General features: G+C 42.7%; 1 protein-coding gene across 1 annotated transcript in view; it reads right to left on the bottom strand.

Annotated features, from left to right (window-relative positions):
• Window positions 1-8,065: 8,065 nt before the first annotated feature.
• Window positions 8,066-15,357, bottom strand: part of fat3b (FAT atypical cadherin 3b) — a 55,517-nt gene continuing 48,225 nt past the window's right edge. The window contains exons 48-51 of the mRNA XM_084028595.1: window positions 13,928-14,017; window positions 12,933-12,992; window positions 12,626-12,664; window positions 8,066-9,404 (exon numbers count right to left, since the gene is read on the bottom strand). Coding sequence (XP_083884721.1) covers window positions 8,644-9,404; window positions 12,626-12,664; window positions 12,933-12,992; window positions 13,928-14,017 — 950 coding nt within the window. The 3' untranslated portion in view covers window positions 8,066-8,643. The remainder of the gene's footprint in view (window positions 9,405-12,625; window positions 12,665-12,932; window positions 12,993-13,927; window positions 14,018-15,357) is intronic.

The following is a 15,357-nucleotide window of genomic DNA, read 5'->3' as shown; positions in this document are numbered from 1 at the left end:
ATTCTCTGAGCAAACGGAGGAGCAAATTGTCTTCCCTAACCATTTCGGTTGCCCTTGCCACGCGCCGAGCTGCGACGCAACCGGCGCTGTGCGTGGCGAGGAGGCACTGTGGCAAATCTGACGGAGGAGCCCCCCTCAGTCAGGGCGCACAGCGGGATGTGGAGACATCCAGAGTGAGGACCGACGGAGAGACACTGTTTCACAAACAGTTTTTTTTTTCTTTCCAGGCAACCGTTTTGTTTGCTTCCACCTTTCTTTCTCTCCTCTCACTGTCTTTGACTTTCTCGCTCCATCTCTACAAAACCGAGGTGTGCGTGCAAACAATGATTCGCCTCATTTCCCTCTGCCGATTCCCAGCATGACTTCCCAGAATCTGCCTTTGATCTCGGCACAATGCTCTGAGTCGCTCTAAGTGTACACGCAGCGGTGGGTCTGCACGCGGGAAGTCCAATCAGCCTGTGACTTACGTGGAGCATTTGTCACAGATGAGCGCGAGACAAATCTTTTTTTTTTTTCTTTGCTGTTGGTTTTAAGCTTTAGTTATATATGTAGGCTTCTTTTACACTTTGTACATTTTCAACACACAAGAAGAAACGAATCTTTAAAACAGCTGGAGCCATATGACAGTCTTTTTATTTCTAAACACAATGCAATATTGATTGAATTCATATCATTTAAGAGATGCATGCATGCACCAGGGTGCCATTTTTTTTTTTTTTTTGCACTCTGGACTGTGATGTCAGTTTGTGCACAGTGCAGCAGAGCGAGTGAAGGTGGCAGGCTAATCCCATCCATCGTAACTGGTGGTAACAGTGCAGTCAAACTCTTCATCTGATCCACCAGAGTCATATGTCATTGATATTGTCAGCGCCGGTGGTGACACATTGAGGCCAGCGCCATTGACTTGTTTAACTCCTCGCTACTGGGCGAATGGCTGCAGCGGATGCCCTCAAGCGCAGCAGCAGCAGGCACAGATTAGAGCGGCCCAGTGTCATCCTCAAAGCGTGGTGATGTGACGACCAGGCGGCAGACAGCTCTGGCTGTGAGGTCAGCCAGATTGGCGCGCACACACGTATGCACTTTGAATAGGCAAAGGCAATAGCACACACACCAAGAAACCAATGGCATGACGCACAAAGGATGTTTGCACATGTGTTGTATGTAGGTTGTGTCTGTCCATGTATGTACCATTTGTGTCTGTCGGGATTTTGTCCAAGACAAATCTCCCTTGGGGCAAATAAACAAATCTTGAAAACATAAAATGATAATGCTGTACTATGGTGGACATTTTTCAAAGACTAAACTGTGACTAGACTGTGTTCGCCTGCTTTTAAAGATCCTTCAGTAATCGTCAAACACACCAATGAAGTATATTGTTGAGGGTATACAAACAGGAACAGGGAATTGGATGAAGCATGATCAGACAAACTGGCCACAACAGGGCATCAACACTGTCTTCTACAAGAGCTACCTGCCTAATATGGCCACTTTCTACAGGGCAACATGATTTTATTAATATCGATGATCCTTTGTTGGCCAATTCTCAGAGCAATGGTTCGCCCAAAGAGTTTTGTGAAAATGACAAGATGGTGCCTCTAAAACAAATGTCTTCATATTAAGGCGGACCGGGGAAAACTAGCCTGCAGGTACACATTTCACTGTTGCCAGTATCTTTAGAAATGACGGAACAACTGTAACCATATCTGTATTTCAGTCATGCATAAAAAAGAAATTTGCAACACCACTTACTGAGATGACGACAGTTTGGAGGACAAAGATGTTGCAGCGTAGCATTCAGTATGGATGCTGTAAGAGTTTATTAGAATGAAACTCAAATGATTAAAACGGTGTAATAAATGTTTGTGGATGTGAGAGGAAAGTCTGATCACCATCTCGGTCAATCTTTGATATAAATTCCCTCGATGAGATACAGAAGATGATGTATGCTGCACTAAGGAGTGAGCTTGTTCTCTCTAACAAGGTTGCCCAATACTTTTGCCCAGGGTCAGACTCAGATATCTCATTAGCTATTGGATATCTTGTAATGGAATTTTCTAGAGACATTCGTGGCCCTCAGAGGATGAATCCTACTACAATTAATGGGTTGATTGCCATGACAGCTTTTCCTCTAGCGCCACTGACTGGTCACATTCAAACTGAAATTGACATCAACGTGATGGGTGGGCACACATTTTGTAAAGTCATTCATGGTCATCAGAGGATGAACCTTAATAACCGATGTTAGCTTTTTTGCCTAAAGCTCCGATGCGCCAAAGTACATCTTGTGGAGCGCCTCTGGCTGTGGATTACTGGAAGCTATTAGAATTAGCACTGAGGTAAAAGCAATGTTGGTGTCACCTTCTGATTAACTTTTCTAAATATGTATTATTTGAACAAATTGGGTGTTAATATTAATGAATATATAACTACAGGTCTGTTTTAACTGTTATTTTTCTCAGATTTTATATTTGCAGATGATATCACCCTTTCTGGATGATGATCTCTCAATATTTGCAGAAATGGGGTTTTGTTTGAAATATAAACCCTTTATACAGATTGATTTTAAGAATGTATATAAAAAGTGGTATTTGGTAAAGTGGTCCGTCACCTCTGCCTACTGCCAACAATCTCCACTAGTGTATGGAATGTGGTGCAAAATGGGTCCTAAACCAAGACATACGGTATTTAAAGAGATTATGGACACATTTTGATTTTTCTCACATCAGCTTATCATTTCATACCAACAACAAGGAAAGTGACAGTTTTAGAGTGCAGAGGTAGAAGCTTGTATTCCAGTAGTATCTCTGCAGTGACCAGGAATCATTTAAATTTGAAATGTTAGTGTCTTCAGATCTAAAGGCAACAATTCTTTAGGGTGGAGGTTTGTGGTCCCCAGATGGCCTTTTTTAAGTGTGTGTTTTGTTACGCAATTCCGTGCTTTTATGGTTGTTCTTACGTACAGGTCATCAGATGGACTGTAAAGGTTACTACCACAGGCAATTCATGATTGCACAGTTCGACAAAACCTTATAAAATAAACCTTACAGTCGTTGCAACTTCAGCAAATCTAGACACTTATTCTGCTGGCGAGCATGAAAAAAACCTGTGATGATCAAAGCACAATATAGAGCAGACCGCCTTCTTACCAAAATCAGATCTCAGCAATCTTGAGGGTGACGGCGTACCAATTCCTCAGAGCTAAAGCAGATAACAAGCTGAGCTCTGAGGCCCATGATGCAGCCAAATATCTCAGCATCATTTTTGATCCATCATCCTGCTCTACCTCCTGTTTAGGGCAACATTTCCTTGCAAGATCAGAACAAACTGGGAGTGTTGTGATAAAGGCCAACATCGAAGCCCCTAGTCGAATCAGCATATCAGAGCTCAAGTCGAGATATATGGAATGTAAAATAAACATATCCCTGATGATGGAATTCATTTTTTATTTTTTTTTCTCCTTGTGTTGTTTGTGAAGTTTGCAGAATGTGGACACGATGGAAAAACATCAATTGCTCTTAATTTCGTGTCAATGTGATAATATTCAACAGCTGTTGAGTTGTGTAAATAAAATAAAGCAAATGCTACACGCAGCCGAGCAGTTCACTTTCCTGTCATAGTCGTTTTGCAGGAATAGACACCGCCATGTTTTTTTTGGAGGGGAAACAAACAAACAAACAAACAACCATGGGGGGAGGGGGGGTGATGGAATAATGCTGGTACACAGCTTCCTCTACTCAGGCACACACGGCTGAGGGCAGCTTTCTCATGTGAATTCATATCATGACCCCTTTCCCATTCAATGTTCCCATCGCCCCCTCCCCCTTCCCCTTGTTTTAGCAGTGTAGGCATGTTGTGTCTGATTATACTCATAAGATTAGAGTATCCGTGAATAATACATGTGATGAAATTGCTTCAGACACAGACTGCATTTGTGACCATTACGGTCATGTGTGTTATGTGTGTGTGTGTGTGTGTGAGCCAGTGTCATCAGAAGCAGATGTTAGCCACATAGATTAGGTCCGGCTGTGTGTGTAATCCTGGTGTTACCGAGAACAGCATGGATTTATAATCACCCACACCCGCAGAAACTGGGGAATGGTAATCATACCCTTCTACCATTTCTATGCACGTCTCACGCCTTTTCTTACATGATCTATGCTGCATTCCCCTCCTCCTCCTTTATGTAACATCCATTCATCCTTCTGTCCATCCCTCGCCATCCCCGCTGTGTCCAGCCAGTTCTGGAGGAACGTCATTGTGAAAAAATAAGCACAGAAGAAGGAGGGGAAAAAAAAAAAAAGTGGGGTGTGGGGGTAGAAAGAGGTTTAAGTGGCTTAGCTGTGGTGTAAATGCCAGATGGGCCAATGAAAAGCCAGCAGAGCTAAAGGGACTGGCAGGTCCTCATCAGTTTCCTCTGATGCATGATGAATAAACACAACAGTCACTTTGTTTATTGCTTTCTCTCTCTCTCTCTCTCCCTCACACATCCTCGTATTTGCCTTTGGTTTGACCCTGTGGCTGTCACTGGGCGAGCCAGCCCGCTTGGAATACGTTTAAACAGGCGCGATGGTCTTCGAGAGTGTGCCAGAGAGTATGTAAATTATTGGCACGTGTTGCATAATCATTGTCAGAATAATTCAAAGCTGCGAAACGGGATGAATAAATTGCTCGTAGGTTTTTTCATCTCTCTGACCAGACAGCACGGCTATTTTCTACCTGTGGTGTGGTGTTTACAGCGTTGTTGTTGATTCTGTGTGAACCACATGGATGGCTGGAGGCAGAAGTAACGTTATGTAAGGTTTCTGCCCATAAGGATGGATGTGTTGTGGTTAACACACTTTTTTTTTCTCCCTCTAAAGAGTCGAAAATGAAGGCAGGATTACCACACACAGACACACACAAAAAAAAAAAAAAACATGAATTCTGAGAAAGTTGAAATGCCACCTGCAACTGTTATCATCCTAGACATCTTTAGCATTATGCTAATTGAGAATAATACAATTTTCTGTGTTATGTTGTTGTGACAGGCAGGAGTAGAAGATGAAATATAGAGTCTGGTGTTGTGATCACACTGGAGAGCACAGCAGGCTAATATTTTTAGGCTATAATGTGCATTTTGCAAAAAAAAAATGCATGGTTTCTGGTCCCGGGCTGAGGATTCATCTCCCTCAGGTTCTTCCTCGCACCTGCCTTGTTTGAGTCTTTTTGCAGGGAGAGGGAACAGAACTGGAACAAGCCAGCCAACATTTGACTATGAGCTATTTCCATCTATTGCACTGACACAAACTGGCATGCTCTAAAAGATATATGAAGTGTTTCACTCAAAAATGATATGCCCCGTTCAAAAAAAAAATGTAACTCTTACTCTAACAAAATGATTGCTGCCATGCTGGCTTTCCTTATAATGTCAGAATGCAAAAGGGTCATTTTAAAGGACGGAACGACAGATTCTGCAAATGTTTATGAATCATTTTAAGGTTATTTCTTTATTCTCAAACCTATACCGTGCATACCACTGAATCCTGACTTCTCTCAGTGCACGCACTCACAATACCGACACATATAACATCTTTAGGAGCAGGCGAGGGCTTATTCTTGTGTCAAACACCCTGCTCTCTCTCTCTCCCCATGTTGCACTGCATCAAAGGAACAGTATTGCAGAGACAAACATCTGTACTACGCATGAACACATGCACACACACACACACACACATACACCTCCTCGCCCTTTAATTGGCCAAAAAATAGTGTATGTCTGTCTGTGTGTGTGTGTGTGTTTGTGTGAGTGTATGACAGGGGAAATAAAACACAAACATGAACAGGGGAATGTCTGCTTGCCATTGGAATGTTTTCTGGCAGACAGTCAGTGTTAATAGGAGGAGGGTTGGCTGATAACAAGGACAAAGTTTGTGTGTCAACTCCACAGGGGCGGAACAATAAAAAAAAACAGAAAGGGGGGCCTCAGTGCGTTTCCTTAACTAGTTGCTTTAATTTGAATTATGTGCAGAAATGCACATAAATGCATACCAAGGCTGTGGAATGTGATTTGCATTTCCCATGCCAGGCTGATGGCTGATTTACAAAACTCAACAAATTTCTGCACATACAGCAAAAGTATTATATTCAGAGACAGGTGCTCTTTAGAGATGCACGGTCTGCATAATTTGACCACCGGGGGTCAATATGGAAATAAACTCACAGGAACAAAGAGTGCCACACATTAGACGAGATACATTTACTCAAGTCAGCAAAGAAATCAGTTCCCGAGGTGAGAAGATTACGCTGAAATCGACTCAACTCTTGACAGACAAAATCTATGATCAAGACACGCTTTTCAGATGATCTGAAATGATTTCAAAATAAAATTTATTGTACAGTTTATGAATTTGACATTCTCCTGCATTCACGTCTTCTCGGGACATCAACGACTTTAGGCTCTGCTAAATCTGCCAGATCCCGGTCGGGAAGGAAGGGAAACATATAAGAGGTGTGACAAGACGGAATTGATAGGATTAAATATTTTATGGGGATTATTTATCTCATGTAGTCTGAGTTGAGATGTAGCTCACCTGCTACGGCACACCAGGTGCATATCACCCTTAAGACGGATGTCATTTTCATTCCAGTTAAGTTCTGAATCTCTTTTGATTGGAGCATATTCTTCAAATCCCCTCAAATCCAATCAAACATCCACGCTGGCGCATAAACACTGTGCTTCGGCATATCAGCCACCTGCAACAACTGAACATCCAGCCAGCTAAAAAGGTCATTTTGCGAGATGATTCAGCTGCAACGGATGGCAATAAATGAGTAAAACATGATAGCGAAGGTTTCTCACTTTAGCAGTCGTGATTCACAGCATTGAGGTGGTAGGTTTTGCTTGCTCTGTGTCGAGTTTGCACATTCTCACAGTATTCCTGTGGGTTTCCTTCCGGTGCTCAGGCTTTTCTCCACAGTCCAGACATGCAGGCCAGGTGAACTGGAAACTGTAAAGTGCCCACAGGTGTGAATGTTTTTCTTTTTTTTCCCCCCTTCTTTTTTTTTTTTTTTAGTCTGACCTGTCCAGGATGTTTTTGTTTGTTGCCCGATGCAGGCTGAGACACGCTTCAGCAACCCACTTAGAGAGTAGACCTGAATAGGAATCGGGTAAAGAGCATGGAGGGATGCATGGACACCATACTGGCCATCCTCTTGATGGTATTTCTGTTCTTTTGAAACCTCTGACAGTGCGCCCCTTGAATGTTTAAGTGCTATCCATCTTCACAGTGTTACATCTCCATAAAGATACATACTGTCTGTATTTACACCCGCTTATATCTAATCTGTTCTTCAAGGGTCAAAAACAGTTTATGTATATTGTCAGCAGGTTTACATCATTGAGGTAAGACTGTTTTCACACGCAGAGCATTTTTATCTGAGGACGGACATCGAGTCCGGCTCATTCACAATCCACATCTGTCCTGAACTGCCATTATGAATATGTTAATCCTTAAATAGTCCTATTTACCCGTTCGTTCTGTCTGCATTGCTACGTTGTTTAACACAGAGTTTTTAATTCCACTCACATTCCCTGTGTGTGTGTGTGTGTGTGTGTGTGTGTGTGTGTGTGTGTGTGTGTGTGAACTGAGAACACAGCAGCATTTCCACTGTTATCAGTGAGGCGACCGTGTGTACATGTCTTGGGTGAGTGATTCTGTACTTCACGGATGCATTTCCACACACCACTCTGAGCCTTTCAGCACATAAAGACTGAAAATTCATCGCATGTTAATACAAGGTGGAAAGCGGGATTAATGCTATCTTCTGCAAAAGCTGAGCTTTGGTAATATATACAAGTTAAATAATGTATATCAGAATCAGTGCAGCCGCGTATTGCCACTCGCCGGCTTTTCATAACTAGCAGCTATTGTCTTGCAAAATATGTAGCATCAGCCAGAGTGCTGTATATGAGCATCCTTGATGCTTGTGTTCGTATGGAGGCTCACAAGCAACCAAACACAAACAGTGTATTTATTAAATAAATAATTATATCGTAATGAAATGATTAAATAAAGATATCCTGGTATCAGCGCCTGGTAATCTTAATAGCATCTCCGAGGCCATGTCTGGGATGTGGGCGAATAGTTCTCTTCAAAACAACCCCCGAGCATGTGCCAATAAAATAAGAGATCTGTTGCATGGTTGAGCTAACAAAATGTGTTTGTGTGTGATTCAAATACATAATAAAATATGTACATAGGTTGGTATCATCTTAAAACAGAGACAGACCGGGTTATTTCATAGTTTGATGTTGATAAATGCTGTGCCCCAGTGGTTCTATAAATAATAAATGCAATAGCATTGATTCACAGCCAATCTCGGCTAACTCTCATGCAGCACAGGTGAAGGCGTCGAGAGAACGCATATATTTCCTCTTATTCCTGCAGCTTATAACTGAGCCAGGAGATTGGTGGTGGATTAGCGTTTGTTTACAGCAGGTTAATATATATATATATGGTAATTTTCACCCTTTTTTAATTATTTTAAGGTGGAGGACCAACAGTGTAATAATATAAATGTCAAGTATAATCAGAGAGGGTCATTGCCTCTCTTTCAGCTATAAAGGAATTTTTAAATAGTTTTATTTGAAACCGTCTTGTGTGCTCATTTAAAGCCATCCCAGTCTGTCGTGGGCTCAGATTGGGTAGAGGCTCTGTGTATTCGTGTGGCTCGTCTGGCCCTGAGGGACACCAGGTTCAGAAGCCTCTCAAGCTCATCCCCAGAACCTGCCAGACTGCCGGAGCCGAGCCTGCCGCGATTCTCCTGCGATCCCCTCCACTCCCCTGTCTGTAAGTCCCATGCCCTGAGGGGGGGCAAAAGTTGAGCTGGATGCAGGTTGATGTCCGGGGGGCTTAGCGGGTAACCTTCGTAGGCTCGTCGGGTCGGGGGTAGAGTGTCATAAAGGCTCTCCGTGTCCTCGCTTTGCTCTGGGTCATGACTGGACTCCCGGTATTCCTCGTACACGGGCGAGGAGTTGTCTTCACAGCTGTCATGGTAACGCAGCTGCTGCTGGTCCCTGTGGTCCTGGCACGCCCTCGCGTCTCTGCTCAAGCTGCCCGTGTCCTTTCCTTCCCCGTCGTTCCTTCTCTTCTCTTCTCCGTCCTGGATGCGTTTCCTCTCCCACTCACCCGACTGATTCCTCTCCCACTGGAAGGCGCGCCTCTCCGCCTCCCGTCCCTGCTCTCGCCCGCCGTCACCGCCGGAGCCCGCCGCTTTGTAGTCCAGCTGGAGAGACCGCGTGCTGCCCCCTCGTCTGATGTTCTGCTGGGGGTCGCTGAGGTTGTAATGGGACCCCGCCTCTGGTGGACGCAGTCGTGAGGGTGACAACCAGCTTGACGTCTGACTGGAAGACTCCCAGCGGTAGGCTGGAAAAAAAAAAAGGGACAAAATACAGAAAGCTGAAATCGTTTTTGAATAGATTGAACAGTTTCAGTGAGGAATGATATGTTTTTAATGGAACAACGAGAAGAGAGATGACCTACTTAAGAGAGTTGAGAAAATAATTTGAGTTAACATACTGTTAGGAGCCGAAGGCTTTATTCCCTGGACAAACTACTGCTGCCAAATCACTGAAAGTATGCAGTTCTCTCTGTCTGTGTGTTACGTTTCAAACAGCCGTTCTGCAATGCAAGGAATGAGGGTATCTAATAGGATCAGTTGGTAAATGGTAAATGGTCTCATTTATATAGCGCTTTTGTCCAAAGCGCTTTACAACAATGACTGACATTCATTCACACATTCACACACTGACAGCGCAAGTCAACCACGCAGGGGCGACAACCACCTCGTCAGGAGCAATTAAGGGTGAGTTGTCTTGCTCAGGGACACCAGGCACTCAGCTAGGAGAAGCAGGGGATCGAACCGGCAATCTTGCGGTTGCCAGCCAACCCGCTCTACCTCCTGAGCTAAACCCCCCTTAGTTGGTGAAAGGTGCCACATCATAAATCCATCACAACTTCTAAAACAACAGTTTACTTTAATGACTGATCTGAAGATCACAACAACAATATCAGTTTTCTATGGCCAAATAAGAAATATGTCGATAACTTGCCCTCTACCTGTATCGTCCTATTTAGCTGTGTTTGGAAAGTTTCTGGACATACACAGCGACCAGGTGCTAAACAGTAAGCATGCATCCAAGAGGAAGCTGCAAAAATGGACACAGGGCTGGAAAAAATGCAAATATAGCATGACGACGTGCCAAGAGTACAACGCTCGTTCCAAAACTAGAGTAAATCTGGGGTTGGCTTCTCCCGCTGGCGAGCACCATAACCCTAACTGCAGTCTTAGCTGGACGGGGGGGGGGGGGGGGACAACAACAGACAAATCCTACTCATTCAGCTTTTAAAAGAAAAGAAAAATGTGAGCCAATGTTCACGTTTCAATGTGCATATTATCTGGCTTGTTCCGTTTCTCCTCATTTACTTGTCTTCTGCTCATTATCTACCATCTGATCTCTTTATGTTCAGAGAAATGTGTTGCTTGTTAGTTCTGTGTGTGTGTGTGTGTGTGTGATCATCTGAGAGAGCGCTGCACATTCTGAGCGGATGTACGTGCCTGTTTGTTTGTGTCTCTGATGAAACAGGAGGTGGGTGAATCTCTTTGCTTCTTGCCGTGTCACTAAGAAGTTTACTACGTGCTCTGTGGGCTTGCATGTTGTGTAATTGCTCCGCTTCTCATTCAGAACGCATTTATGTGCAAATAAAATCAGCCAACGATATCCATTTATTTTTAAGTTCATGCTGTTAAATGGACTGACACAGATCTGCTCACAAATCCACTACTTCCTACAAACTATAGCATGCAGGCTGCATAATTCATGGTTACGTTAATGAGCTGTGAGTGAGAAAAATGTCATATTGATGAAGAGAGAGGGAGAGAGGCCAGGGAGGTCATTCTCTGTGTGGGATGGAGAGTACACTTCATAAGCAGTGCCAGCTGCTGGTATATAATGCATGACATGTGTGGACGGAGATATCTAATAGGCCGCCATGCCAACACACCGCAAACCACGTGGGAGTTGGTCGAAATATGTTCAAATGATAAAAAAAAAAGGTAAAATAAAATGATCGTGAATATAAAATTAATTAGAATCCAAAATGTGCCGTTTGATGAACTCCTCGCAAAAAAAAATCTCATCGTTGCTCTGCAGGTGGCAACTTGCTGTCAGTGAAGCGGAAAACAAAACACACATCTCATGGGACGGGAAAGCCTTTGATGATGAAATGCTCCTCTCATAGAAACAACCCAATGCAGGAAGACACGGCGAATTATGACACGGGAGAAGAGACAACTGGATAATGGCAGAGAGGAGGCTGGCAGAGAGCCATTTAGCACAACGCAGATACATGTACACACACACACACACACACACACACACCAACAAAAGTCATGTCACACAAGATGCATGCATGCTGTAATTGTACACGCAAACATGTTATCTCATGGGATGAAATGAGATGACGTACATAAATAGATGTTTTTCCCTCTATTGGTATTTCTGTCTTTTTCATGTAATTGTTCTTGCACGCCGTTTGCCACGTACAGTATGATCACTGTCACTTTTCTTCACAAACCCATGTGAAACCCCACGTGAAATAAGAAACATGTGTTCCATTCACGAAAAACACCCTGAACCTAATGGGTTATTTGTCGTCACTGACTGGACGACAGTTCCATTCATCATTACAGTCTCTCCGTCTGAAATGAATGCTTCTTGTGCTCCAGTCAGCTGGCAGCAACAGAGAGCATGAGCGCAGCCTCGCTCTGGGTTGGTAACGCAATGCTTTGTGGACCCAGTTAATTCCATGCAAGCGAGAACAAACAGACTTGGTAACTATGAACCAGTTAACACTGGTTGTAAGACTGTAGCACAAGCATCTGACATCATTTAGGTGCGATGGGTTATGTTATTTCATTTGATCATAAAAAGCTGTTTTTTTTAAGAATGAAATGTGTTTCAGAATGTGAATCCAGTATCAAATACACTTACTAAATCCAAATCCTTTCAAATCCCTTATTAAACCCACAAGACATAAATAACTAAAGCTCTGAGATTCAACTGAGATCTTTAGCAGCTTTTGTTGGCAAGGAAAGCAGAAACACTCCAGTTTTTAGTGGACGCCTAATTAGTAAGCTAGCTGTAGCTACAAACTGGAGCTGACATGAGCAGCAAAGAACAACATGAAGCTTCTTAATACAAAATAGTGTGTTAAGGAGGTCCTGATTCTGAACAATTATGGTGACAATATTGATATATTATTTGGATGTTTAAATCTGCTAGTATTTTTACCGTGAAATCAAAACAGAGAGGGACATCCTCTATGAGGATCCTCTGATATTGAGTTATTTAACCAACCCTAGTGGGACGACAGTGGAACCTACATTTACATTCACAGTCTGGGAAGCAGAAGATGTGCATAAACAGAAATGGTAATCTGCGCTGCACAGGGTATGATAAAAGTATTCAGAGTAAATAATGTAAGGAACACAAAAGGCTGGGTTTGGGGATCAGCGCTTGAGAAAATAAGGCCAAGGGGATGGAAAGTTAATAAGATGTTTTTCAGTTGCTTCGCATCTCACTCACCAGGGCTGCTCCGCCGCTGTTCTTTGTCCATGTTTGACACTACAAAGGGGGAGAGAGAGCCAGAGAGTCAGAAAGACAAACAACACCAAAACCAAAAGGGGGGGGGACATTGGAAACACGGAGAGATCCAGTGTCAGAAACTGACAAAAAAACATAATTTATTCTGAATGAGGGGAGATTGAACAATAGCGACTAGGTTTCATTCAGCACACTGCATCATAGAGAGACACTACTGAACAGACACTTTGACATGACACAAAAGAGAGAGGAGCTAACAGCACACATATATATATATATATTTTCATACCTTCACTTTCAATATTATCAACCGCGTCATTGACTAGACGTATGACTGTCACTATGGAGGCTGGGCAGAAAACAGGAACAGAAGAAACATTGTCAGTGCACATGTGAATCGGGTCAAGTTTCATGTGCAGGTGAGATGTGGTGTGTGTGTGTGTGTGTGTGTGTGTGTGTGTGCACGTATTGAGAACAGAGGAGACATGTGTGTTGGATGCAGTGTGTGTGTGTGTGTGTGTGTCTAATAAGTGAGTGGGAGAGACATGAGGTCTTTGCAGTTACAGTAATTAGACAGAAAACAAAGCATCACCTTCCTTGTCTGAAAAACACCCACCCACACACATGATCATTAGGGTGTTCGGCTCCCCAACTTTAAAACCAAGGGACGATCGATGCTATTGAATTATCTGGGAACAAGACACATTTTCCTTTAACTAAAGACCTGTGCGTTTGATACATTGGTGCATATGGATGTGGTTGCATTCGCATTTCCCCCAGTTCTATTTCCAGCTTCTAGATAGATAGATAGATAGATAGATAGATAGATAGATAGATAGATATACTTTATTGATCCCAAGCTGGGAGATTAGAGTGTAGCAGCAGCATTACACACAGTGACAACACAGTAACTAAAGATAAATAACACAAAATGTAAAAAAAATCGCAATAGATTAAAGTGCAAATAAATAGTGAAATTTAAAAAAAAAAGAATTAAAATCAGGTGCAGTAAACAGATAAACAGGGGCTTGAGGGATGTGTTATTATTATGCACAGAGTTTTAGCTGTTATTTCAATATGTTAATACAGCTAATGCACTAGACTAGAAGTGCAAAGTGGAACATTTTTACATCACAATCACAGCAGTGTTTTTTTTTTGCATATGCATCCTACTTGAAGACTGATTTTCCCTTCTTTTGAATACATTTAGGAGGCCCCACAGTATGTGGTAAAGTATTAAAAAGTGCAAATGTGTCGGGGGTTGTTTCAGCCGTAGAGTCTTACCGTTGTCATCAAAGGACTCCGAAGTGTAGGAACTGAGCGAGTGTTCCTCGGAGGTGGAGTCTGAGAGACACGCCAGCTCGTCCACCAGCTCTGAATGGTTGAACGTAACACACACAAGAAACACACATTCATTTCCAAACCTCTTTATCTTAATAACCAACATGTCCCACTCCAAATTAAAAGAATGATTCCTAAACTGATTGGAATTCAACATTTGAAATCCACCTTAATACACAACTGATCTGCACATGAGTAATGTTTCTTCTGTCCATCATAGCCGTGGAGAGATCCCGTCCTGACTCCACTATGATGATTGAGTTAACCAAATGAAGTGCGTAGGCAATTGATTAGGAAAGCATTTTTTACAAGTGAGAACTGTGGATTTCTCCATCCCTTACACTGCAGAGATGTATTTATGGCCAGGATAAACAGGAGACATGATTACATTAACAAAAACCTATTTCAACATACATATTGGCCTTTTTTTTTTTTTCATCAGGGCGCCTCGGCTGAGGAACAACCTGCCTGACGAGATAAGGCTCGCAAAATCAATAATTTTCTTTTAAAGTTCTTCTTAAAACCCACTTTACAGACCGCCTTTTATGCCACGTCATCTCTTTTACTGCTTTTATTTTTTTATGTTATTGCATTTTCTTTTTTGTTTGTTTGCATTGCATTGATTTGTTTTTATTGTTTCATCTATTGTTATATCGCCTTACACCTTGCTTTGCTTTGTCTGTCAAAGCCCTTTAAGTTTTAAAGACGCTATATAAATAAAGTTGTTGTTGTTAGCGTTATGTGAGTCATTTTCACATAACGCTAATCCTACAGACTTCACACACAAACAAACAGTTCACAGCTGAAGTTGCAGTGCGGTCTGTTCTCAAAGGCCGCCTAAGTACAAGGCTTTCAACCAGCTGCTGTGCCATTGAGCGTAAGGACAACAGTGTTATTTGCTCTATCGTAGTACACCGCAGCAGATGTGAAACACGAACTCCTCCAAACAGCAGGGAAATTGGAAAGATGCGGCCCGGAGTACAAGCAATCGCATAAAAAAAAAAAAAAAAAAAGTTGGTCAGACCAGCCTGACATGTTGTCTGTGCGAACAAGGCAGATTCAATTTCATTTGGAGAGAGCTGCCAGCCCGTGGGTCTCCAGTTAGACTTAACCTGGATGACTTTAGAGGCAACATTTCACATAAATACAACTCAGCATGATTCCTGACAGTTTTCCTTTGCGGGGCTGTTATTTCGGGATCAGAATTGCCTCTGAGTGATTGTTTTTCAACCTGCCAGAGGGGCAGGGCAGGTACTTCAGTGTCACAATGGCTTCAGACAAAAGCATGTTAGTGGGAAGACTGTCTGTTCAGCCAAGTGATGCTTCGTGGTTCTACCAGGTGCTCTAATTCAGCAATGAATCGCCTGGTTTCA

Source organism: Eutrigla gurnardus (genome assembly GCF_963514095.1).
Source record: "Eutrigla gurnardus genome assembly, chromosome: 15".
Lineage (NCBI taxonomy): Eukaryota > Metazoa > Chordata > Actinopteri > Perciformes > Triglidae > Eutrigla > Eutrigla gurnardus.
The sequence above is the reverse complement of the archived record's forward strand: the minus strand, read 5'-3'. Positions and strand labels throughout refer to the sequence as shown.